At 39.5% G+C, this 26,420-nt stretch overlaps 2 protein-coding genes across 2 annotated transcripts in view; both read right to left on the bottom strand.

Moving 5' to 3' along the window:
- Positions 1-26,420, bottom strand: part of PABIR2 (PABIR family member 2) — a 302,302-nt gene that overhangs the window by 1,308 nt on the left and 274,574 nt on the right. The gene's annotated exons all lie outside the window — the stretch shown is intronic.
- On the bottom strand, positions 13,171-13,803 carry PLAC1 (placenta enriched 1). Its single transcript, XM_045852271.1, is given in 1 exon segment — positions 13,171-13,803. A coding segment is annotated over 1 exon segment (633 nt).

Raw genomic sequence — 26,420 nt, 5'->3', positions numbered from 1 at the left:
ACCTATCTCCTGTGTACAAGAACAGGAGTTTAAGTGTAGTTCTAGGTTGGATTTGGTAATTTGCTTTTACCATACGCATTATGATCATCAGTTTCTAACTTTAATACTTCTAGCATTTTCCTTGAGCCTTGCCTAATTATGAAAAAGAAAGAAAAACCCCAGTATAAATCAATGTCAACATGTCAGATGTAGTCATGTTCAGCAGGCTGAATTACATTTGGATAGTTCGTTGCTTCATTTATATCGAACATTTTTTTAAAGTCCCAAAGTGACCAGCACCAAAGAGGTCCTGTAACAAGCACAGAGCCTTGCCAAGTCCGAATGACGTCACTTTTAGGATCATACTACATAAAGAGAAAATGCTCCTGGGGGCAAATAATATCTTGCTGGGTAGCAAGAGGAGGAGGGAACAGGAAATGGAAGGGTTCTAAGGGTGCTATCTTTGTTTAAAACCAAGATGTGATTTTCAAACCATGAAACACTTTGTTGAAATAGGGAAGGAGGAAAAGTCAATATGTATAACTGAAGCGTTTACATTAGTTGTTAACACTGCACTATCCAGAACTCACTCACACAGCTCTCCTTCTTGTTCCCAAACATAACACTTTGCATTTTAAAAAATAAGACTTCATAGGTAGAGTTTCTCAGACTGGTAGAAAAAAATGTCATTTTTTAAAAATCTCTTGTCTCTTACAATAATTCTTAGGTTTAAAATCGGGTGGGATTTTACAATAGCTAATGACCAGAGCAGCCCCATCCATTGGCAAGAAATGAAGATGGAGATCTGGACTTAGTTTTCAAAGTTTACATTTGCCCTAAACTCAGGGCTCAGCAGCTTCTTTAGCTCAGAATTCCCAGGAATGCCTAGGCCGCAGGCAGGGACTACTGAAAACAAGAGTGTCGTGGGGAGTGAGGGTGAGGGTGAGAGAGAGAAAAAAAGATAAAAGTATTAAAAGAAAACCAAGTCCTCCCTTCCATTTCTAATATCTGTCTCCCAGTCCAGACCTTCAACTTGCTACCACTAAGTCATCAAGGTGACCTTCTCAGGCTCCTTTCTCATCTTCCAACTGAGTTTTACCCCTTTCCCAGTGGTCTCTGAGTTCTGCTCTGTAAACACAATTCTGATCATATTAGTCCTTGTCACAAAACTCACACAACCAAAAGCTGAACTCTTGCATATGGCTTTCAAGGCACTCTCCAGCCTGACTCTAATCTGCCCTCCAGTTGTACCCCCTAACCCTCCACCCACACTTTCTTTATGCCTCCATGTAGGAGATGTTTGTTCTTCCCTTTTTTTTCACCCCCAGCCCAAATGCCACCTACTCCTCAAAGACTTCTCAGATAACCTCAGAATCGGAATTAACTACCTCTGTCCTGTTCTGTCAGAACACTCTCATACAGCTAGTTATTCTGAGTCTGCTCCTAGCAGACAATAAGGTCCCAGAGGGTAGGGACATTTCTGTGCAATAACTTGTATAGGTTGGCATCTAATACGTTTCTGTAAAATAAATGCATATTTCAAAAGGGAAAAAACAAAATAGGAGTTAAAAGGTGTAGTGTTGGTAGTAAAGACTATGACCAACATCCTCAACAGTTTCCTTAGGTGCCCTTCGGTGCTCTTTATGCCAAGATTGTCTAACCCTGATCCGACAGGGTGGCTTAACAAGTCGGTTAGGGACCGACATTTGCAACAACATTCCCTGTGATAATACGGAATTCATTTACTTTTACATTAACTACTCAGTGCTATGAACCCTCTCCTGAAAAACTATAATCACCATTTTGTATATTTTAAGTATCAAGCCAGTCCTTGAAGGGAAGGTGGGATGGGGAAAACTGTGTCCAAAGCCCTGGGAAAAAGACAAGCTGGAAGGAGATAGAGCTAGCCAGACAAAGGCTATCTGTTCAGGAATTAGTTGGAGCTTGAGCTGGACAATAGGTTCCATCCAATCTAAGACAAGTAGGTTATGTGGAGGAGTGGAAGTAGGCAGAGGAGTTTTGACTTCAGTTGCAGAATGGTGTGTCAATTTTAAAGGTCCTTGAGAAGGGGCATGATGTAATGGAAAAAAATGCAAGAGATTCATTTGGCTTATATGGCAATTCTCTGAACTCCGAGCTTTAGTAAACCTACTAAGATTTGAATAGTTGGAATATCCTATTCTCCATGCCATACAAGAGTGAATTTTCTTACTAGGATAGAGGAAGGATGGAAAAATACTACTTATTGTATGCCTGTTGCATCTCAGGCAATGTGCTAGACTTTTTTTCAACAGCTATTCTCTCACTCTCCTCTGCCTCTCCCTTACTCCTTGTGACCATCACACCAACACATGCACACACCAAAATAGCCTCCCCACTAGGGTGTGATTGGACTTTAAAGTTAATCAATGTCCTGTAAAATTACTCGTACAAATATTTTAAAATACTACTAAGTATCAGGCAAAAAATTCATCAAAAGTATCCAGAAAGTTAACATCATATGCTGATTTGATGGAATAGAGGACTGAAAATACATACCTGAACTGAGGCTAACTGTTTTTTGAGTGGTGGCAGGGCTTCAAACTGGAGAATGTTATTTTTCATGGGCAGCTTTAAAAATTGTCATTAAATATTTTCACGAAGTTAAAACAACATTGAAAGTAACTTGGGAAACTTAAATATTCCTTGTAGTTGCTATAATCCAAATATCACAATATATTTAGAGCTAAGGTTCATCTGACTATAAGTAGAAGAGTGTGATTTCTCCACCTTAGTGGAGCAAAAATTAAGCAGATGAAATATGAAATGAAAATGAGAATTAATTTGTAGCTAGGATAATTAAAGAGACAGGTTTTTACAGATGTTACTTTATTTTGATTGCAGATTGTAAATTATTACAGGGAGTTGGTGTGGGAATGACACTGGGGTTTACTTTTGGGTCAATTTGTTCCTAACTTGACCCACCCTTGGTAGTGGGAAAGGCTGGGATTCTTCTAACCTCAAAAAAGCCTGTCTCCCTGCTGCTTCAGGATTTGTCTCTTCTCTCCCCATGCTGGCTTTCTTTTAGTACTTTGTCATTAAATACAGCTTAGAAAACAGAGTAAATATTCTATGGGCGTTACTTGAAAAATAAACTTTTAAAGATGTGTGCAGACTTATAACACCAAAGAATTCTTGATAGAAGAAAGAAATAGGTATTTGGCTAAAAGTGAAAACTTTTGAAGTAACTTTAAAAGGTGAATAATTTACATTAGCATGGTGTTTAAATAATAGGGTGTATGTGACAAAGTTAAAATAATATTGAAAATAGGTTGGATAATTTAAATATTGCTCTTAGTAATTGCAGAATATAAGTGCAGTGCCTTCAAGTGGCATATTTCTAGACAGCTGGTGGGGATTTTTTATGTTTCTTTATGTTTGAAAACTGATATTAGCATTTACTTCCCCGGCTTAGAGCAATACCCCCTTGCCTGTCAGAGAACATCTACAAATGAATGTTGACAAAGCTATGTAGGGAAGGACAAGCCTGCCACTTCACTTCCGGAAACCTGTTTATGAACCCTCCTATGATCCCACCACCTGCTCAGACCCAGTTAGCCTTTCTCAGCCGTTGCTGCTTCATAATTCTGTGAGCTACTTAGATTTCATGCATTAGCCTTCAGGAATCTTACCAATGGCCAAGCTATATAGTTGTAGATTGGATAGGAACAAAGCAAAAAATGAAAGTATTAAATGGTGGGGAGCAATGTGTTAATATTCATATATCAATCAATAAGTAAAACTTCCTGACAGTTTTCCTTAGAAGCTAGATAATAATGGCATATGAAATATACATAAATATATATGCATACACACAAGCACACATACATATAATGCACAGATTGCTCTATGTTCCCATCCTCAATCTGAATAACATTAGAATATTGTTACCTGATCACTACATTAAAGGACTGTTGAGTTTATACTATCACTAATATGAGTCACATTAGAAACAACATTAGAACCTCCATCCAGTATCATCATTTATATTATTTGATTTAACATTTATAATTTTTTCCTTTGGGTTTGAGTGTTTGCATCAATATCCTCTTATAAAAAATAAATGGAAGCTTCCTCAGGAATACTTTTTACCAATCAGTCAGTCCTGTAACTTCTAGCTTGTAGGGCTTGTTTTCTCTGGAGAAGGAAAATAGAACTGACTGAGGCAAGTGTATGGCAATGATATCTCATGTATTTTTCCACCCAGTCTGTGCCCTACTATTAATTTTATTTACACAGATACATTGAGAAATATTGCATTTGTAGGGTTTGTCAGTATGATCAGATTGAAGTTCCCCACTACAATGGTCCTCATCTCCCAGTATTATCACCCTATGTAATTCTTTCCCCTTCTTTGTGGACTCACTTCTAACAAACAGATATAGCATAATTGATAAGATGTCATTTCTGAGATTCTGTTAGAAAAAGCCTGTGGCTTCTAACTTGGATTCCCCCTTCCCTTCCCTTCCCTTCCCTTCCCTTCCCTTCCCTTCCCTTCCCTTCCCTTCCCTTCCCTTCCCTTCCCTTCCCTTCCCTTCCCTTCCCTTCCCTTCCCTTCCCTTCCCTTCCCTTCCCTTCCCTTCCCTTCCCTTCCCTTCCCTTCCCTTCTCTTCCCTTCCCTTCCCTTCCCTTCCCTTCCCTTCCCTTCCCTTCTCTTCCCTTCCCTTCCCTTCTCTTCCCTTCCTTCTCATCCCTCCCCTTCCCCCCCTTTAACCTTACTCTCTCTCTTTTTATTATTATCAGCATCGTTGTCATCATCACCATCATCTATTATATCATAAGGACATTCAGACAACCTATGGGGAGGCCCACAGTGAGCCTCTGAGGCTTCCTGCCAAGAACCCCTTAAGTGAGTGTTGAGATGACTGTGGCCATAGCCACAGCTTTACTGTACCTTCTGAGAGACCTTGAGCCAGAGGCACTCAGCTAAGTCACACAGAAAATAGATAATAAAAGATTATGGTGTGGTTGCCTCTCATGAGCCTCCCACCAGCGACCTGGCCCACAACTTAGGCAAGTGCCTTGATTGGGAATTGAACCAGTGACCCTTTGGTTCACAGGCAAGCACTCAATCCACTGAGCCATACAAGCCAGCTCTTTCTCTTTCTTTTTTGGAATAAACAACTATGATTACAATTTAAACAGGATATCAAGATCCATCATAGTGATTAACACTGATTTGAGGTAAAGAAAAGAGAAAAAAATTAAAGGGTATTTCTGTGAAAGTTAGCCTTCCCTTTATAATAAACATGTGTCCTTTGATAATGTATTTTGCACGTGTGTGTGTGTGTGTGTGTGTGTGTACAGCACTGTGTTTGGTTTAATTCTTGAACAGACTTTCTTGACTGGTGGAGGAATGGAGGAATGTAAGGATGGGAATAGGTACATGCATCTTCAAAATGATCTATTGATTAAAATCAGGGATAAAAGACTTTTGCTGTGAACATTTACATATACACTTTTATATAGTTTTTTCTAAAAAAACTTGTTTGCTGTTTTCATGTTATGTAAATAAAATTTAAGTGTTATTTTGAGACTCCTTCTAAGGGTGACTCTTTTGATGCCAATAAAGTATTTCTTATTTGTTATCACAAATATGAGTAACGCTATGTGGTAGGCTTTTATAAATCATGTCATCTTAAAATGTAATGAATGTTACCACAATAAAGGAGGAAAATACTCTTTTAGAGTGGCATTTCAAAGGTAAATAAATTAGCCAATTCAAAATTCATTATTTTCTTAAAGCATTTTTATCTTCCCATTTTTAAGAAGATTTTATTTATTTATTTAAAATATATTTTATTGATTATGCTATTACAGTTGTCCCATTCCCCCCTTTATTCCCCTCTGCCTTGTACAACCCCTCCCACCCACATTCCCCCCCTTTAGTTCATGTCCATGGGTTGTACATATAACTTGTTTGGCTTCTACATTTCCTATACTATTCTTAATTTCCCCCTATCTATTTTCTACCTACCATCTATGCTACTTATTCTCTGTACCTTTTGCCCCCTCTCCCCCTCCCACTCCCCTGCTGATAACCCTCCATGTGATCTCCATTTCTTTGATTCTTTTCCTGTTCTAGTTGTTTGCTTAGTTTCTTTTCGTCTTTGTTTTAGGTTCAGTTGTTAATAGCTGTGAATTTGTTGTCATTTTACTGTTCATATTTTTTATCTTCTTTTTCTTAGACAAGTCCCTTTAACATTTCATATAATAAGGGCTTGGTGATGATGAACTCCTTTAACTTGACCTTATCTGGGAAGTACTTTATCTTCCCTTCCATTCTAAATGATAGCTTTACTGTTTAGAGTAATCTTGGATGTAGGTCCTTGCCTTTCACAACTTTGAACACTTCTTTCTAGCCCCATCTTGCCTGCAAGGTTTCTTTTGCAAAATCAGCTCATAGTCTTATGAAAACTCCTTTGTAGGTAACTCTGTCCTTTTCTCTTGCTGCTTTTAAGATGCTCTCCTTATCTTTAATCTTGGCTAATGTAGTTATGATGTGCCTTGGTGTGTCCTTCCTTGGGTCCAACTTCTTTGGGACTCTTTGGGTCCAAACTTCCTTGGGTCCAACTTCTTTGGTGCAGCTTCCTGGACTTCCTGAAAGTCTATTTCCTTTGCCAGATTGGGGAAGTTTTCCTTCATTATTTGTTCAAATAAGTTTTCAATTTCTTGCTCATCCTTTTCTCCTTCTGGAACCCTTATGATTCAGCTGTTGGAATATTTAAAGTTGTCCTGGAAGTTCCTAAGCCTCTCCTCACCTTTTTTGAATTCTTGTTTCTTCATTCTGTTCTGGCTGAATGTGTCTTTCTTCTTTCTGCTCCAAACCATTGATTTGAGTCCCAGTTTCCTTCCTGTCACTCTTGGTTCCCTGTACATTTTCCTTTATTTCACTTTTTGCAGCCTTAATTTTTTCCCTCTATTTTGGGACCATATTCAAGCAATTCTGTGAGCATCCTGATTACCAGTGTTTTGAACTGTGCATCTGATAGGTTGGCTATTTTTTTCATTGCTTAATTGTCTTTTTTCTGGAGCTTTGATCTGTTCTTTCATTTGGGCCATTTTTCCTTTGTCTCCGTGTGCCTGTTACATAGTAAGGGGTGGAGCCTTAGCTGTTCACCAGGGCGGGGCAACCCACATCTACACATTGTGACTCTGTATGTGGGGGAGGGGTTCAAGAGGGAACAGTGGCATTTTCTCTGTTCTCTGCCAGTTTTCAGTTACCTAGTCCACTACTCACAATCAAATTGGGCCCTTCTGGTGCTGATTCCTGGGTGGGTGGGTTTGTGTATGCTCTAGGACCTTGTGGGTCTCTCCAACGAACTCTCCTGTGAGGCTGGGAGTTTCTCCCACTGCTGCCTTAACCCCCACAAGTATTTTCAGTAAGAGGCTTTGAGGCTTTATTTTCCTGTGCTGGAACTCTGGGTTGCACAGTCTATCTCACTTCCCAGTTGTTCTTGCCATTTTATCTGGGTCTGCCCATGAATGTGGGACTTCCCTGTCTGCAAGTGGCTGCATCTCTTGGTTCACTTGCCACCGCCTTGCCACGAGTCCTTTCCATGCCAGCTGTCCTTTCCATCTCCCCCACTCCACCAGTCTGGATGAATGTTTCTTCTTTAACTGCTTGGTTGTTGGACTTCCATACAGTTCAATTTTCCATTTCAATCACCATTTCAAATGGTGAACTGTAGTTCCAGTTCAATCACCATTTTATTTTTACCTCCATTTATCAGTTTATTATAAAGGATACAACTCAGGAATAGCCAGATGAAAAGGTACATGTGGCAAGATCCAGATGGGTCGCCCCATACTAATTTTCTTAAATGCAGAGCTTACCGTGTCTTCTGAGCTTCTCAGGCTCTAAATGGTGATATCTTTTTTGATTCAATCTCTTCTTTTTCACATATACCCAGTCAGACAGATCAGGATTTACTTAGCTCAAGTCTTATGCCATCCATGAAGCCTGTCCTCTCTGCTCCAGGTCCTGGAGTTTTCCACACTCCAATTTTTTGTCTTAATCATGAATGAGTCTTATGTACATATTTAACTGGTTTATAGGTTAAAATGAAGTCCTGCTGTTATTTATTTGAAGTGGTTCTCATTTTATAAAAGACTTTATTTGTTTATTTTTAGAGAGGAGAAGGGAGAAAGAGAAGGAGAGAAACATCAATGTGTGGTTGCCTCTCATGGACCCCCTATTGGGGACCTGTCCCGTAACCCAGGCATGTGCCCTGAATGGGAATAAAACCAGCGACCCTTTGGTTCATAGGCCAGCACTCAATTCTGAGCCACACCAGCCAGGGCACTCATTTTTATCTCTTCCTACACTTCCACTCCTTCTCCCACCTGCTTTCTTCATCTCCTCCCACCTATTTTAGAGCAATTACCCCCTAAGTGTCCTCCCTCCAACACAGTACACTTCTCCACCCTGTTCCCAGTGTTTATGCTCACAAAGAATGCTATTATTCCTTTCTCTGTTTAGCCAAATCCTCCCTATCTTCTAAGAGTGGGGTCATTGCTCACCTTCAGTGAGAAATCATCCTGGATCTTCCCACCCAACTGGAAGTTTCTGTATACTGGGAGGGAGTGTTGAATATAGGGGGAAAGTGGACTTTGGGGCTAAACAAACCTAGATTAGAATCCCAGTGATGTGCCCTGGCTGGTGTGGCTCAGTGGATTGAGTGTGGGCTGTGAACCAAAGCATCGCAGGTTCAGTTCCCAGTCAGGGCACATGCCTGGGTTGCAGGCCACGTCCCCAGTGGGGGCCACGTGAGAGGCAACCACACATTGATGTTTCTCTCTCTCTCTTTCTCCCTCCCTTCCCCTCTCTAAAAATAAATAAATAAAATCTTAAAAAAAAGAATCCCAGTGATGTTATTAACTATACAGTCTCAATTTCTCTGAGCTTCAGTTTCTTCACCCATAAAAATGAGTAAATATTTTTATCTTGTAGAGTTGTTGTGAATATTAAATGAGATTATGTATATAAAGTGTCTGGCACATGGTAATGACTATTATTACCACAAGTAGCTCTTGAGTCTCCTCTATGCCTGATACATTACACCTCAGGGGGTGTCTTTGTGATTATTGCCCCTTGCAGTTATGAAATTCACAACTTGCATATGGTACTCTAGGTCTAATATGTTTAGTATTGATTGTTTGCTAAGTTATTTATATGTGTTTCAGTGTTTAATAATCTGTGAGCTTCTGAAGAGATGGGGAAGTGAAGTGCTAGTTCTTGTGTACATAGTCTTGTATACTACTTTTCTAGCCCCATTTTCACCACCATCAACAGTGCTCTCATTGTATTGGACTAAACTACTTGCAGTTTTTCTGATGATCACAACCAAGATCTTTATGTCTTTGTATAAGCCTGTTCCCTGAACTGGAATAGCCTCTAGGTCTTCAGACTTCTTTACTTGTCTCCTCCTGATTAAACTGCATTAGTCTTATTTCCCATTGCATGCTTAGCATCTAACATAATGCCTGGCACATAGGACAAACTCAATAAACATTTGTTAAATGAATACACTGTTTTCAGGGATTATTATCTGGTTTGCCTCCAAAAAAGGAACAGAAAAATTTAAACTGAACAGCTGTGTTTCTTTTTTAATATATTTTATTGATTATGCTATTACAGTTGTCCCATTTCCCCCCTTCACTCCCCTCCACCGTGCTCACCCTCTCCCACCCATGTTCCCCCCTTTAGTCATGTCCATGTGTCATAAGTTCTTTAGCTTCTACATTTCCCATACTATTCTTACCCTCCCCCTGTCTATCTTCTACCTACCGTCTATGCTACTTATTCTCTGTACCTTTTCCCCTCTCTCCTCCTCCCACTCCCCTCTTGCTAACCCTCCATGTGATCTCCATTTCTGTGGTTCTGTTCCTGTTCTAGTTGACTGCTTAGTTTTTTTTGTTGTTGTTGTTTTAGGTGTGGTTGTTCATAATTGTGAGTTTCCTGGCATTTTATTAGAAATGTATAATATCTTCTTTTTCTTAGATAAGTCCCTTTAACATTCCATAAAATGAAGGCTTGGTGATGATGAATTCCTTTAACTTGACCTTATCTGAGAAGCACTTTATCTGCCCTTCCATTCTAAATGAGAGCTTTACTGGATAGAGCAATCTTGGATGCAGGTCCTTGCCCTTCATGACTTGGAATGCTTCTTTCCAGCCTCTTCTTGCCTGCAAGGTCACCCTTGAGGAATCAGCTGACAGTCTGATGGGAACTCCTTTGTAGGTGACTGTCCCCTTATCTCTTGCTGCTTCTAGGATTCTCTCCTTCACTTTTACCTTGGCTAATGTAATTATGATGTGCCCTGGTGTGTTCCTCCTTGGGTCCAACTGCTTTGGGACTCTCTGAGCTTCCTGGATTTCTTTGAAGTCTATTTCCTTTGCCAGATTGGGGGAGTTCTCCTTTATTATTTGTTCAAATAACTTTTCCACTTGTTGCTCTTCCTCTTCCCCTTCTGGTACCCCTATAGTTTGGATGTTGGAATGTTTAAAGATGTCCTGGAGGTTCCTAAGCTTCTCTTTATTTTTTTGAATTCTTATTTCTCCATTCTTTTCTGTTTGGTTGTTTCTTTCTTCCTTCTGGTCCACTCTATTGTTTTGAGTCCCAGTTTCCTTCCCATCACTATTGGTTCCCTATTCATTTTCCTTCATTTCTCTTATCGTAGCCTTCATTTTTTCATCTAATTTGCGACCAAATTCAACCAATTCTGTGAGCATCCTGATCACCAGTGTTTTGAACTGTGCATGATAGGTTGGCTATCTCTTGGTCGCTTAAAAATATTGGCTCTGGAGCTTTTATTTGTACTTCGGTTTGAGCCATTTTTTAGGGGGTCTGGTCATGCCTGTTATGTAGTGAGGGGTGGAGCCTATGTGTTCACCTGGGCAGGGCAACCCAGTTGCTGGGTTGTGACGTTTTATGTGGGGGCGGGGTCTGAGAGGAAACAATGGTGCTTGCTCCTCTCTCCATTGGATTTCAGTCCCTTCCGCTGCTTCCCCAAGCTATCTGGGCCTTTCTGGTGCTAATTCCTGTGTGGGTGGGCTTGTGTATATTCTAGGACCCCGTGGGTCTCTCCAATACACTCTCCTATGAGGCTGGGAGTCTCTCCATGCTCCTCAACCCCCACAGGTATTTTCAATCAATGTCCTGAGGTTCTATTTCCCTGTGCTGGGACCCTGGGTTGCACAGTCTGTCTCGTTGCCCAATTTCACCTGGTTTATCTGTGTGCGAATGTGGCCCGGACAGCCAGATGCCTTGAGCGCAGTGCCTTACTTCATATTTGCCGCCTCACTGGGTCTGCCAGTTGCCTGTGTGCTCAGGATGCCTTATGCACCTGGGATGCATTATGCATAGCTTTTTGTGCCACGGCCCCTCCCCACCCAGCTGCTTGACTCCACCCCTCCTACCAGTCTGGATGAATGTGTTTATTTTAACTCCTTGGTTGTCCAACTTCTGTACAGTTCATTTTTCTGTCAGATTTGGTTGTTTTCTTGTTTCTAAATTGTTGCTGATCTTATTTTGGTTGTGCAAGGAGGCACGGTGTGTCTACTTATGCCTCCATCTTGGCCAGAAGTCCTAAACTGAACAGATGTGTTTCTTCAACTACCATGACTACAGTGGAGTGAAGGTTTGTGTCCACTTAAAGATTCATGTGTTGAAATCCTCACTCACATGGTATTAAGAGGTGGGTCTTTGGGAGGGTGAGGCCCTCATGAATGGGATTAGCACCCTTATAAAAGGGCTTCCAGAGAACTCTCTAGTTACCTTTCCATAACCAGAGAACAGCAGTTTGTAACCCAGAAGATGACCCTTACCAGAACCTGACCATACTGGTACCGTGATCTAGAATTTCCAACTCCTAAAGCAATGAGAATAAACTTCTGTTTTTTTTATAAACTATTCAGTCTATGGTACTTTGTTATAGCAGCCCAAATGACTAAGATAATGACTGAATTTCTAATGTCTACTCATCTACTGAAACACTTTATGTGTATATCATCATGTACATTGTGCTAACATTGTTTGTTTCTTAACAGGTGTGTGGTCTTGGACAAATTTTTTAATAATTCTGTGCCTTAGGTTCCTTATTTGTAAAATGGATATAATAAGAGTACTTTTCTCAGGGTTGTACTGAGGATTAAATAAAATGCTGGAATGTTCCCTCTCAGATCATACCAGGGCTGGCTCCTTCTTCACATTCAAGACTCATTTCAAATGATAAGACCTCAGAAGCCTTCCATGACTCTCCAACCCACTTTCCAATTTCTCTAATATCACTGTGTTCTAAGTTCTTCATGACATTTGTTGCTATCAAAATTACTGTTTACTTGTTTATTTGTTTACTAGCTGTGTGACCTCAATTTTCCTGAGCCTTAGTTTCTATTCACTACCATATACTTGGTGCCTAGAATGGCAACTGGAATGTAGCAGCACTCAATGAATATTTGTTGAATAAATTTATTTACCCTTCTCCATCCAAGTCTTTGAAAAAACTAATGGATTGCTAAACCTGGTAAAAATATTCCAAACACATAAGTCAAGGCACAAAACTCCTTTCAAAGTATTATCAATTAGTGACTAAAGTGTAAGATCCAGCCTTTGGCCTCAGGAGATTACTATCTAGTTACTGTGATGTGACTTGAATTGTTCTTAGAACCACTGGTGGCTTATAAATCACTAATGCAACCTTTGCCTCCAATGGATAAAAAAAATGATATGGCCATAGATCAAACTAAGAAGATATATAGCTAATAACTATTTTGAATGCTGCAGAGTACAAGTGAAATGATGATGCAGGGGGATGGACCTTAAAGACGAGTTAAGTTATCCTAGAAAAAAGTTACCAGGCACTAATGTTTGAAAGGCACTTAGAACAGTGTCTGGCCCATAGTAAAAGCTTTATATGTATATCTATAAAATAAAAATACCCAACTGATATTTTTATGCCATCAGAACTTTATTTGTGCTTTTTAAAAAGATATAAAATATAAAAAAAAAAACTGTATTCACGAAGTTAACACAGGCTGTCATTTCTCATAAGCCCTCATAGGAGGGCCACAAGGACACATTTTCCTGATATTAGTAACTATTATATACTAATTTTAGAAGGGGAATCAACAGGAGACCCCAAACTGGGATCACATGGACTCAAGTAGATCATCTAAGCAAAGGGACCAATCCTTGGAAATATCCACAAAAAAAGATGACGGTGCAGAATGGCCCTCCTGAGATCCTTCTTGGTGATGTTGGGCCTGGATATGCTCTCCTTCATTGAAGACACAAGGTGGATAATCACAGCTGGGCCTTTGTCTGGACTGTGACCAGGTGAACACCTCGTAGCCTGTCTCACCATCCTGGGTTATGGTTCCTATTTTGCTGGCTTCTTTCACAGAATAGAGAGTAGTGAGCCATGGGGAGTGCTTAGGGGCAGTGCATGACACTGGGATTGTGTATTTAGATGAGGCAGACTTTGAAGCATAGTGTATCTTAGTGCTGTACATAACTGTATCTTGAGAGATAGCCCTGATGCCACATTCTGTAACGTAGTAGGTAAACTTATAGATATGTGGCTGAACATGGTTGGCAGGGCAACCCAGACCCAATTGTAACTCAAGAAAGTGTATATATATGTTGCTGTTCAACATGAAGGGGTGTACTGTAACCATGAATCAGTCAATAGAACAGAGTACAGTCATTGGATTTTGCTCAGAACAAGCCAAAAACACAGAGGTGAGGATGACCATCCTTCCTATCACCTTGAAGACTTTCATCCCTGTAGCTGATCACATAGTGACTCTCAGGAAACAGGAAGCTGTCTGATGAAGATTTCTAGGGTACACAAAAACACAAAAGACAAATCATCTTTTTTCCTATCAACCATTCAAATAGGGTCAATTTTTTAAAATCAAAAGTCCATTCCTAAAGCATTAAAAAAAAAAGGTTAAGAGAATAGAACTTGCGTGCTCTCACCAAAAAAGGTAAATATGTGATGTGTTGATTAACTTGATGGAAGAATCCTTTCACAATGTATACATATCTCAAATCATCATGTTGTTCCCTTTAAATATCTTACAATTTTATTTGTCAATTGTATTTCAATAAAACTGAAGAAGAGGAAAAAGAAAAAGGAAAACATTCTTGTGAAAGAGAACTGAATTTTAATTTCATTGTTGGAGCTCACATTTATGGATGACTACAATAGCTTCTTTATTATTTAATCATTTTTATTGTTATTCTGTTACAGTTGTCCCAATTTTTCCCCTTTGCCCTCCACTGCCCATCCCACCCCCCTGCTTCCACACTGTTGCTGGATGACTACAATAGCTTCTTTAAATGGCTTTACCATGCCATTCTGGTATAAACCACATATACCTCATATGTAGAAGGAGAGTCTATAGTGATCATGAGTAACATCCTTTTGTTTGTAACCCTAGCAAAAATAAATAAAAATAAATAAAAAACAGTTTTCATGCCTAACATTAAGTAAGGAAACAGGAGATACAGTTTAATTCAAGATAAAGGCACTTCCCTCCTTAAGGGCTCCAGTACCCTCCCATATGCTGTACTAATGAACTCCTCCCTATTGTTTTCTTTTGGTAAGCAACAAATTTAATTAAATAAACACTTAAGAAGAAATTATGGTTTATTCCTGGCAACCAAATATTGAAATGTTGCTGAGTGGTTCCCTTAAATTGATCAGCTGAAGTTTTCAAAAAATGTAGCAGTAGCATTATAAGTCATTATGACCAATAGATTCCTTGGTATATCAATTGGGATACCTTGTAAAATAGCAAAATTGCAGAAACAAAAATAAGGCTTTTTAATTTTATATTTTTGATCTATATTATATATGAAAACTTCTTAAATATCCTGTATTAAAGAAAGAGGGTCTTGGGTTTGTATTTTATACATTGATTCACAAGGTATTTTTAAAAATATCCTTTGTGGCCATGGTTGGCACCTCACTGAGTCACATGCTTTGCTTTACATTCTTGTTTAATTTCACTAGCTTTTTATTTCTTTTTTTTTAAATAGGAAGCTCTATGGCCACTTCCTAGTCCTATTGTCTTTTACTTCCTAAAGAGTGACAGGCAGAGCAGTGGGGAGGAAAATGAGTAATGCTAAGAACAAGTGTCTAAAAGACATCAGAAGGAGATGACAAATGAAGAAGGAAGGAAGAGGAAAACATCAAATATTTTCCAACTTAGCTTTCATTTTAAAAGGGAAAATGACATAAATCAAATAGAAAAGGACCTAAAATTTCAAAGATATTGTGTGTGTAGGGTTATACTTTTGTTCCCTGCTGAGTTAAGTAACTCCCACATAAATAAATTCATTCCTTGACTAACATTTATTGAGTGACTATTATGTGTGTAGCACTGTGCTGAGAAGCATCCCAAGACATTTTTTCTTCTCCCTTTCCCCAGCTGCAAATATGCAGCTCTTTCTCTTCATTTGATATTAATAAATTTGCTGCATTATTTAATGGAAACCATGGCATGAGAGCCCACTGGAAAACTGTACTGGCCTAGATGAAATGCTTTGTTTCCAAGTAAGACTCTTGATCTGATTGGTACAGATTGATCTCACTATCTTTCACTCTGTCATTAATACCCCTTCATTCTTTCCGAGGTGTTGGGATGTGAAGAGAAGTGAAAGGGGTTTACCAGGCTCCTTGCTTTCATTTTTGTTCATTCTGAAATGTTTGAGACTGCTCTTTTGTTTTACACAAAGCAAAAACAGAAGCAGTAACAACACACACAAAACCTGAGCCTGTTACCTCTCCAAAAAATTAAACAAACAAGGTAGAACAACAACAACATACCAAGTACATTCTAATGACAGCTGTTCCTTCATGATGACTTAACAGTTAAATAAACAAAGCACATGCTCCAGAATGATGCATGATATTTGATGTGGTTTCTTTTGGAAGCCAAGACAATCACTCCATCACTACTGAACTATTGTCTTGGTCTAAAGAAGACCACCTTATCCTGAGCATGCTTTAGAAGTAGCTTTCTCTTCCTCCCTCTCCTTCCTTCCTTCTGTCCTTAACGTCATTTCACATCTTAGGCCTATTTGTCCTGAACAAAAATCTTCCCTTTAAGTAGTTACTGCAATAAGCCAGGGAAACAATCCTTCTGTTCCATTTTGTTTGCTCAAACCCAAAAACTGGGATCCAATTTTAAGGCTGTGTTTTTGTCCAGGAAGTTACACCATCCATTTTCTCTCCCTCAAGCATCTTTCCTATTCTCCTCCCTCCTCTTCCCTCTCATGGATAATCCAAACAGTTATAAAAAGCCCAGATTCTCTGAGAAAGAAGACAGTTGTCCCCCAGGCAATCATTTTAGACTACTTCATTAATGAGCCTGCTAACACTTAGCTCAATGCCACACTTGGAGAGTTGCTCCCTTTTGCTGAGTACAGGTCATCAAATCTGGGCAGCCTCCATTCCCTTTAGCCTGCAATTACCAAGGAAGGGTACAGTGTGTGTGTGTGTGTGTGTGTGTGTGTGTGTGTGTGTGTGTGTGTGTGTGTGTGTTGGAGGATGGTTATTAGTCATTCACAACACAGTAAGTGTTCATCAAGCTGGGTTTTCTAACTGCTATCAGAAATGGGCTGACAGAATGGGATGTTGGACAGAGGAGAGGGAGGCTGGTCTCTGAATACCGGGTACAGAGAAAGAAGAAGGCTGAGGGACCACATAGGGAAGGGGTTCCTAGAAGAGCAGGTTGTGCAGGGGTGCCAAAATGAAGGTATTTTTAGCCATAATTGGGGCTGTTCATATATAATATCCCAAGAACTGTGGACAGAATCTTATTTAAAGTTTCCAGAAACCTTCAGAGCTATGGGGAGTTGAGGACTGGGGAAGAAATAAATGCACAGAAAGGAATGCTCACCTTGGGACTACTGTCCAGCTTCTGGAGGCAGCTGGGCTATTAGAAAGCAGGTCCCAGAATTTGCATTACCATAGCCCTATTTTGACTTGATTGCAAATTATCCCTGTGACATTTCAGAAGCAACAAACTTAGATGCATTTGTATAACCAAGTAGGGCTCAGCTATTGGTACATACCATCCTGAACTGAGCTACAGAGAGGCCAGCATTACCAGAGCTGCTAATGACACCTGGATTCAAAATGTTTGCTTTCCTAGCAGCTACAGAGTACAGTAGCTTTCTGTTTTTTTTTCTAAATGTGGTTTATGCATATACATTTTCCATTAGTTCCTTTAACAGAGCTTTCCTCCCTCCCTCCCCCCAAAACTTAATAAGCTTAATTCTTTATAAATACTTTACTTTTCTTTAACAAATCATGAAACATTTTATGCTGGGAATATGAAATTTATTTCCTTTTTTTCAGTAGACAAAGGAAAAGATGTTTTATTTTCATTGGTCATCAGGGAAATACAAATTAGGGTGACACCACAAAATCAGGGTGATACCACTGATTACTCACTGGAATGCCTGAAATTAAAAAAGGAGGACTATATCAACTTCGTGCGAATGTAGAATTGGAACCCTCACATGTTATAGATGACTGTGTTGGAAAATGTACGAGGTCTGTTCTGAAAAAGTCCAGCCATTGTTAATAAAACAAGAACAGTTTGCACAGCACTGATCTAACCTGGCAGCCAAGGAGAGTGGACTGGAATGCACATGTGTGAACAATGATGACATCATACAATGTGACATTGTACTAGTCAGTGGGGGCGGTAGATGCCATTGAGTGAGCATGTGTACTGTGTGGCCGTCACATTCAAAATGACTGAGTGAGTAGAGCAATGAATCTGAATCAAATTTTGCATTAAGCTTGAACACTCTTCCATGGAAACTATTCAGATGATTCAGAAGGCTGCAGCTACAGGCAACTGGTGATTGGCAGCTTCATCAGGACAATTTACCCACTCATGCATCATGTCTTGTGCAGAGTATTTTGGCAAAACATCAAACCACCCAGGTGATTCAGCCTCTGTACAGTTCAGATTTGGTGCTCTGCGACTTCTGGCTTTTCCCCAAACTAAAATCACCTTTGAAAGGGGAGAGATTTCAGACTGTAGATGAGATTCATGAAAATACAATGGGGCAGCTGACAGCAATTGGGAGAACTGGGTGAGGTCCCAAGGTGCCTACTTTGAAGGGGACTGAGGCGTCATTGTCCTATGTACAATGTTTCTTGTATCTTGTATCTTCTTCAATAAATGTTTCTATTTTTTCATACTCCATGGCTGGATGCCTTCTGGAAAGGCCTTGTATATATACCCAATAGAAAAGCACATATGTGTAAAACAAAATATTTGTACAAATCATTCATAGCAATATTATTTCTAATAACTCAAAACTGGAAACTATGCACATTCCCCAAAGCAGTAGAATGGATAGATAAATTGTTGCATATTCAAAAATGAAATAGAAGACCACAGCAATAAGAATGAATGCATCACTATTACATGCAACAATATGGAGAAATCTCAAAAATACAATGTTGAGTGAAAGGATCCAGACACAAAATAATGCATAATGTAAAAGTTCATATTCATAAAGTTCAAAAACAGGCAATGCTAATTTGTTATTTTAGAAGTAATTGTAGATATATGGGGGAGTGTAAACTCTGTTTTTTAATGTCTTACAGAAAAGAGATTGGATATTGGTTTAAACACAGAGCATTTTTCATCTCAGGAAGAAAAGAAAAAACTCTTTTAAAAGAGACAAAAGCTGCAGTCCAAATTTGTTTTGTGATGCTGGTGAGTGAACTGAGAAGTGTAACACAAATCTCCTTGAAAGCAGACAGGATTTTTGCCTCCTCATCTCCTCTGATGTCGTCAGAGACATATGAATTCTTCACATGGGGAATGGGGAGGAGAATTAGCTAAACGTTTCCACATCTGGTTTTGGAATGGTTTGGAAAAAGAGCTTACTCCATAGGTTCCTGGAAGCTTTTGGGGTCGACAGTTATTTATTTTTAAAATTCAGTGTACTCATGACAGCATAGTTATCATTTGTATATTGTTTTCCCAGAATCTTGTTGTCAAAACAAAAGGAAACAGGGGAAAAGGAAAGTCCAAGGCAGCATGCAATTATCTCAGGGAAATATAACTGTCAGAGTTTTGATTTGCAGCTAAGTTTGTTTGCTCTCTTGCAGCTGATTTGAAGAAAAATGAATCTGAGTTGGAATAAAGATTCTTTTACAAAACAAAACCAGGAAAAAGAATCTTAACACTTTGTGAACTTATTCATTTAGAAATTCAAATAGTCACATTCTGACTTTGCCCTACCAACTATCTCAAGGTTTGGAAGTCTTTTTAAATTTAATTTCTTTTTCAAGCCCAATTTTAAAGAATTAGTCGGTTCACTGCTCTCAAAGAAAGTGAGGACTGTGACTGAGCTAATGATGTCAAAGTTATATTAAAGTGAGTCAAAAAATGAAATAACTGCCTTTGTAGAATTTATATTAATTCTAAAGAATCTGGATCTGGTTCAGTTTTCTAGCCTTGTGAAGCACAGTGTGAAAAGTAACTGCACATTATTCATCATTTTGTGTGGAAGAAGAATTATGAACTGCTAATGTTTAACAATGTCCATTTTCTCAACAGAGTAAAACACCTTGACTCAACCTAGAAAAGACTTCATTAAAATTAAATGAAAAGTAGTCATTAAAATATTTATCTGATTCTAAAACTAACTGTAGAAAAATTGAGAGCTATAAAAAAATGAATACTTTGCAATCTCAAAATAACCATTGTTAATTTTTTTTCTTGGTTTGTGCACCTCTATTTTTTTTGGTGGGGGAGAAGTATATATATATATATATATATATATATATATATATATATATATATATATATATATAAATATTCCAAAGTCATTTCTGGAAAAAAAGCCAAGGCTTTCTTGAAAGCTGTTTTTAATATTTGACATTGAATTTGAAAGCAATCAAAGCATTATTCTTGTTTGGGCCATCTGGTTTTGTTCTTATAATCTGTTAAGCTATCAAGCATAGTTTAAATGTCATGGTTCATCTCATGCACAAATAAAGGTTGCAAAATAAATAAGAGTCCAAGCTTCTTGTAAGAGAGAGAAATTTTCATTGGATCACAAATTTGGTTTACTAAAAGGTGAGTAGTTTGATGTGAAATAAAACCATAATAAGGTTCCATAACAAGGGTAAATCATACCCTGACTGAACAAAAGTATTTCTAAATAAATATAGAAAGCTGGACTTAAGTGGAATTTGCAAATATCAGGTCATGGGAACTCCTTCCTTTTTGTGCACAGAACCTGAGTTAGTTTAATTTTAAAGTTGAACAAGGGGATGTTTTTCACAATTTCCATAAAATGTAAGAAAAATTCCAAATGCATGTCACTAGTTCAGTTTATGTTTTAATTTAATAATTTATTTGAGTTTGATTTTTCAGAAAACCACACCCTTTTCCACAAAGCCCCATAGTCCCTCCTCATTTTAAAAGATAAGGTAAATTTGTATCTGAGCCAAGCTCCAAACTCCACAGCAGCTCAGCAGCATTTTTAACCCATTAGGAGTTTCTGTAGTTCTTCCCACACTAGTTAAAAGCCTGTTTGCCAGAGAGGAGTTAACATCTGAATGCAGAAGGATGAATCAGACACTCCTACAAAAGCTTCACCACTTCTTTGATACACCTATTTCAATAAATGAGGGCTCTAGATAGCTTCCAAAAAAGCTCAGACACATTCTTTCCTCCCTTTCAAAGCTGGGATTTTTGCACCCCATCCAGTGTGGCTCAATGGGGTGGGCATCCTCCTGCAAACTGAAAGGTCATGAGTTGGATTCTTGGTCAGGGCACATGCCTGGTTTGCAGGTTATGTCCTCGGTTGGGGCACATACCAAAAGGCAACCAATCAGTGTTTCTCCCTCACATTGATGTTTCTCTCCTTTTCTTTCTTCTTTCCTTCTCCTCTTTCCAAAATCAATAAACATGTCCTTGGGTGAGGATAAAAAAACTGGGATTTTGGGGCACAGGTTTTCTTAAAATGAGGTGCACATATATAGTTCCAGCTGAAGGATGGCTTAAGTCCAAATCAAACCACAGTTGATGTTACAGGCTGTTTGGCTGATTTTTAACTAACTTGAGCAATATGCATCTTTCCCAAACCCAAAGCTACCTTATGTATGCCTCACCCAGAATGTGGCCTTTTGCCTTATGTACACCCTAAAGGGACCATTCACCATTTCTGGGCTCCTGAGAGGGAGAAAAGTTTTAGAAAATGTCCTTTTCATAGGAAGGCAGCATATCAGAGTAGGTGAAGTTGCATTGTTCTGTGACCAGGACATTGTAGGGAGAGTGAATCACACATACACACACATACACACACACACACACACACACACACACACACACACACACACACTGAGAAGGGAAAGCCCAAATCTGTTTCCTACTGTTCTGATCCCTAGTATTTTTTCCTGTTCTTTAATCCTTGGACTGCAAATTCCTAATGAAATAACTCTTGGAGCACTAAAATATCTGGCACATAGTAAGTACTCAGTAAATATTTGTTGAACAAAAGAATAAAGGAATCAATGAATGACTAGCAGAAATCACCACTTGCCCCTGTGCCTCCTTGTCCAGCTCCTAAGGGCCTGAATCTGGTTACTGGCTAATCCTCTCCCCCATTCCTTTCCCAAAATCCCAGTTGAAGACCTGGAGTAGCAGTAAAGTCTTTCTTGGTAGAGTTCAGGACCCTTGTTAGGGCCTCAGCAGGCTTACTTGCCCACCTATGTACTCCCTTGGCTCACTGATGCCAAGGGCTCTGTGTCTTCCCAGGCCAGTAGTACCCACAGCTCTGTCAATTAGCTCTTAGCCAGTCACTCCAAATGGAGCTAGAACTCCTTGTGCTAACCTCCAATTGCTGGTTGCAATCCTCTTCTTTCTGTCAAGCAACCAAACCAAATCTGTGGTTCCATCACAGATTCACAAGCTATTCTCACTCTGATGGTCTCAGGCAAGTGAACTAAGCCAACCTCCACTGAGAAAAGAAGGTGAAACTCTTCTATGGTCTGGCTTTACATGGAAAGAAAGCAAAAAGCCCCAGATCCTACCAGACCAAGTCTGTGCAACTGAAAGACACAGAATCCTCAGAACCAGAAGTCTCAGGTCCACTAGGTACTGAGGAATGGTGGGGTACCTAGAAAGGGCTTGTTGAAGTCACCAGGTTCACTGAAGTGAATGGACATGACCCCTAAAATTGCCTATGGATGGATTCCCTTAGCTAGGCAAAACCAAAGCCACAGGCTGGAGATCTGTTCCTCCTGAGAGCACATCTACACATCCACACCAGTTCTTAGTGCAGAGGTAGAAGTCTGAAAGTGCCAGAGGTTTGTGGGAAAAGATGGGTTATATCTCCCCTACTACCAATTGAACTTTGGCTCACTGTGGGCTAGGCTCTGTGCTCTGCCCATCCAGGCCAACTTCAGATTTTGTTTCAGCATCCCCCAGCCTAAGTACTCCCCCAAATGCTTTGAGGTTGACTGCATCAGCACATATGCTATAGAATTTCACTGGTAAATATCACTCTCCATTTCTTTTGCACCTTTTATATAACAAGGGTTTGACTTTCGGTGTGATAGGTCATAGCAATATCAAAATACTTGGGGCAGAACGTTGGCTTAGTACTTTCATACAATTAGTATTTGGTGAAAATATATACATAATAAGTTGAACTTCTGTTTACCACTTGCATATTATAATATGTAAGTATAAAATAAATATATTAAAATGAATATAAAGGATCACTTATTACATGTTATCTGATAATATATACATATGTGATATATAATACTATTAAAAATATATACTAACAACAAAAAGTCGAGGTCTCCTCTCCACCAGCAAATCATCTTTTCCCCTTAAAAAAAATAAAGGGCTGTTTTCTGAAATTTTTTCAAGGGTCAAGACTTTGAACTAACATCATTTGGCTGCAAAAATGTATGTAGTTATGCATATATAATATACATGTATAAATATCTATATTAAATATGTTGAATTGTGTCCCCCAAAATTTATCTATTGAAGTCCTAACCCCTAGCACCTCAGAATGTCATGTTACTTGTGATACAATCTTTAAATAGAAAATTAAATTAAAATGAGGGTGTTAGGGTGGACTAATCCAATATGACTGGTGTCCTAACAAAAAGGGGAAATTTGGACACAGAGACGCCCACCACACAGGGAGAAAACAGCTATGTGACCACACAGGAAGAAAACAGCTATGCATTTATAAGCCAAAGAATGCCAGAAACTAGAAGAGGCAAAGAAGAATCATCTCCTACAGCCTTTAGAGAGAGCATGACCTTGCTGACACCTTGGTTTTGGACTTCCAGTTTCCAGAACTGTGAGTGAATAAATTTATGTTGTTTTCAGCCACCCAGTTTGTGGCACTTTGTACAGCAGACCTATAAAACTAATAAATGTATATTTCCCAACAAATAGAACAGACACATATGCCTCCTTTCTGATATAAGAGCATGTAACAATTAATGTTCTGACTCTATGTTTTGCTATAACATTAAATTCTATTTGCAGTTACAAAGATGATGAGACAACAAGAAATGGAGACAAAATGTTAGAAAGAAAGAAGCCTTTCTTTCACAAGAGTTATGGGTGCTGGTATTTGACACCTACAGAAGAAGTGGAATTACGGAAGTAGATTTTAGTGTGATATCAGGAAGACTTTCCTAACTCCAAAAGTTGTCCAAAAAAATGAACAAAGAAGGCTGGTGTGGAACTGAGCTTCCTTGGTTCTCCATAGGCATTCAGGTAGAGAGGCTAGATGGCCACTTGTCATGATTGGTGGAGAGGAAATTCCTGTCTATTTGGAATATTCCTGTCTATTTGGAATATTCCTGTCTATTATGTGGGGAGCTAGATTAGAGGGTTTTTTAAAAAATTATATTTTATTGATTATGCTATTACAGTTGTCCTAATTTTTCCCCTTTTGTCCCCTTCCACCCAGCACTCCCCGCCCCCTCAGACAATCCCCCTACTATTGTTCATGTCCATGGGTCATGCCTATAAAGTTCTTTGGCTACTCCATTTCCTATGCTGTGCTTTATATCCCCATGGCCATTCTGTAACTACCTATTTTTACTTCTTAATCACCTTATCTCTTCACCCATTCTCCTCCTCTCACCACCCATCTAGCAACTTTCTGGTAAGTAACTTTTTTTCTCTTGCTTTTAAGAGTATCTCTTTATCTTTAACCTTTGGCCTTTTAATAATGTGTCTTGAAGTGGACCTCTTTTCATCCATCATAATTGGGACTTTCTGCACTTCCTGGACTTGCATGTCTATTTCCTTCACCAAATTAGGGAAGTTTTCTTTCACCATTTTTTCAGATAGATTTCCAATTTCTTGCTCTTTCTCTTCTCTTTCTGGCACCCTGATGAAGCAAAAGTAGGACCTCTTGAGGTTGTCCCAGAGGCTATTTATATTAACCTAATTTTTTTTCTTCTTTTTTCTTCTTGTTTTCTGTGGTTGTTTTTTGCTTCCTTATGTTCCAAATCATTGATTTGATTCTCCGCCTCATCCACTCCACTGTTGTTTCCCCATAAGTTGTTCTTTATTTCAATTAGTGTACCCTTAGTTTCTGACTGGGTCTTTTTTATGCTGTTGAGGTCCACACTAAGTTCCTTGAGCATCCACATAACTAGTGTTTTGAACATCTGATAGATTGCTTTTCTCCATTTTGTTTAGCTCTTTTTCTGGAGTTTTGTTCTGTTCTTTCATTTGGGCCATGTTTCTTTGTCTCCTCATTGTAGCAGCCTCCCTGTGTTTGTTTCTATGTATTAGGTAGAGGTGCTTTGACTCTATGTATTGATAGTGTGGCTTAATGTAGCAGGTGTCCTGTAGGGTCCTGTGGCACAGTCCCTCTCCATAACCCAATCTGTGCCCTTTGGGTGGGTTGAGTATACCCTCCTCCTGTAGTTGAACCTTGATTGCTGTTGACAGGTCACTGGGTGGTAGTTACACAGGCCAGTCAGCTACAAGGACTGGCTGTGACAACTGACCACCAACCTCTGCCCTCTGTGGAGGATTAGCTGTGTGGAGACAGGGTGGTAGTGCTCTAACATGGTCTGTAGCTGTCCACTGGATTTGCAGGCTCTGGGATTTCCTGGGTGATGCAGGCCCAGGTCAGCCCCCACCTGTGTTTTGCCTGGGCCCACCCTGCTTGAGCTGTAAGCAATCTGAGATGGCTGTTACTTGTGCTGAGCTTGGAGATTCCCAGGCAAAGCCAAGCTGTGACTCTAATCAGGCTGCCATGAGGGCTCCCTGAAGCCAGCTGTTGCATGTTTGATAGGATGTAAGAGCCAAAACCAGGCACTCTTATGCAAAAGCAGCTTGGGTAGGCCCATAAATTGGGTGGGGCAGAGCCTCCGGGAATCTCCAATGTGGAGATCCCTTGTTAGCCAAGTTGATGGAGTCTCAGATATGGCACTAGTCTACCATCTCTGTTGGGGGAGGGCTCAGCAAAATGACAATGGCCTCTGCTCACTCCAGTGCCAGACACTTGAGTCTCTTTCTGTATACCTCTGGTGCCCTTCAAGCTGCCACTCCAGTGCTGGAGCTCAGAGGAAGTGGGTCTGAGTAGGTGCGTCTTTGTGTGGGTTCTTTAAGAGGAACTGCTTGAGACTCCAGTAGCTTCCTCCACTGACTCAATCCCTGCTGGTTTTCACAGCCAGAAGTTGTGGGGACTTACTTTCTGGTGCTGGGATCCTGGTTTGGGGGGCCTGGGACTCCTCGCTCCCAAGATATCCCTCCTGAATTTTTATCCATGTGGGTTTGGGTCCAGCTCATTCCACACCTGTGCCCCTCCTACCATTCTGGATGGATGTGGTTTCTTCAATTCTGTAGTTGTCAGATTTCCATTCAACTCAATTTCTGACATTCCTGAAGTGATGGTTGTTGTATATTTTAGTTGTAATTTTGATGTGGTTGTGTGAAGAGGTGAGCCATGTCTGCCTACATTGCCATCTTGACTGGAAGCCTAGATTCCAGGGTTTTAAAGGTCCTATCACAGAATGCCTTGTGTGTGTGTGTTCCCATGCATGTGTTGATAATATATCATACTTCATAATGTGCTCATTGTGGTGTATTATAATGTGTTCATAATTAGCACACATATAAGATCTCAGGCATGGAAGGAGAACACATCCACATTATGCACACATGCATAAGTTATTTATATAGGTCTTCCTAATATATACAAGAGTATATAATACTGTCTAATGTGGACCTAACCCTCAGCCAAGTTTTTGTTGTGACTGGAACTTAGAGTAATGGTGGCAATTACAAGGGTAAGGAGGCAGGGGAGAAGAGAAGGTGAGCCATGAAATAGAGGAAAATACTGGTTTCCC

Source organism: Phyllostomus hastatus, unplaced genomic scaffold (genome assembly GCF_019186645.2).
Source record: "Phyllostomus hastatus isolate PE091 unplaced genomic scaffold, TTU_PhHast_1.1 phas_contig_90, whole genome shotgun sequence".
NCBI lineage: Eukaryota > Metazoa > Chordata > Mammalia > Chiroptera > Phyllostomidae > Phyllostomus > Phyllostomus hastatus.
Note: the sequence above shows the minus strand (reverse complement) of the source record. Positions and strands in the feature narration are given on the sequence as shown.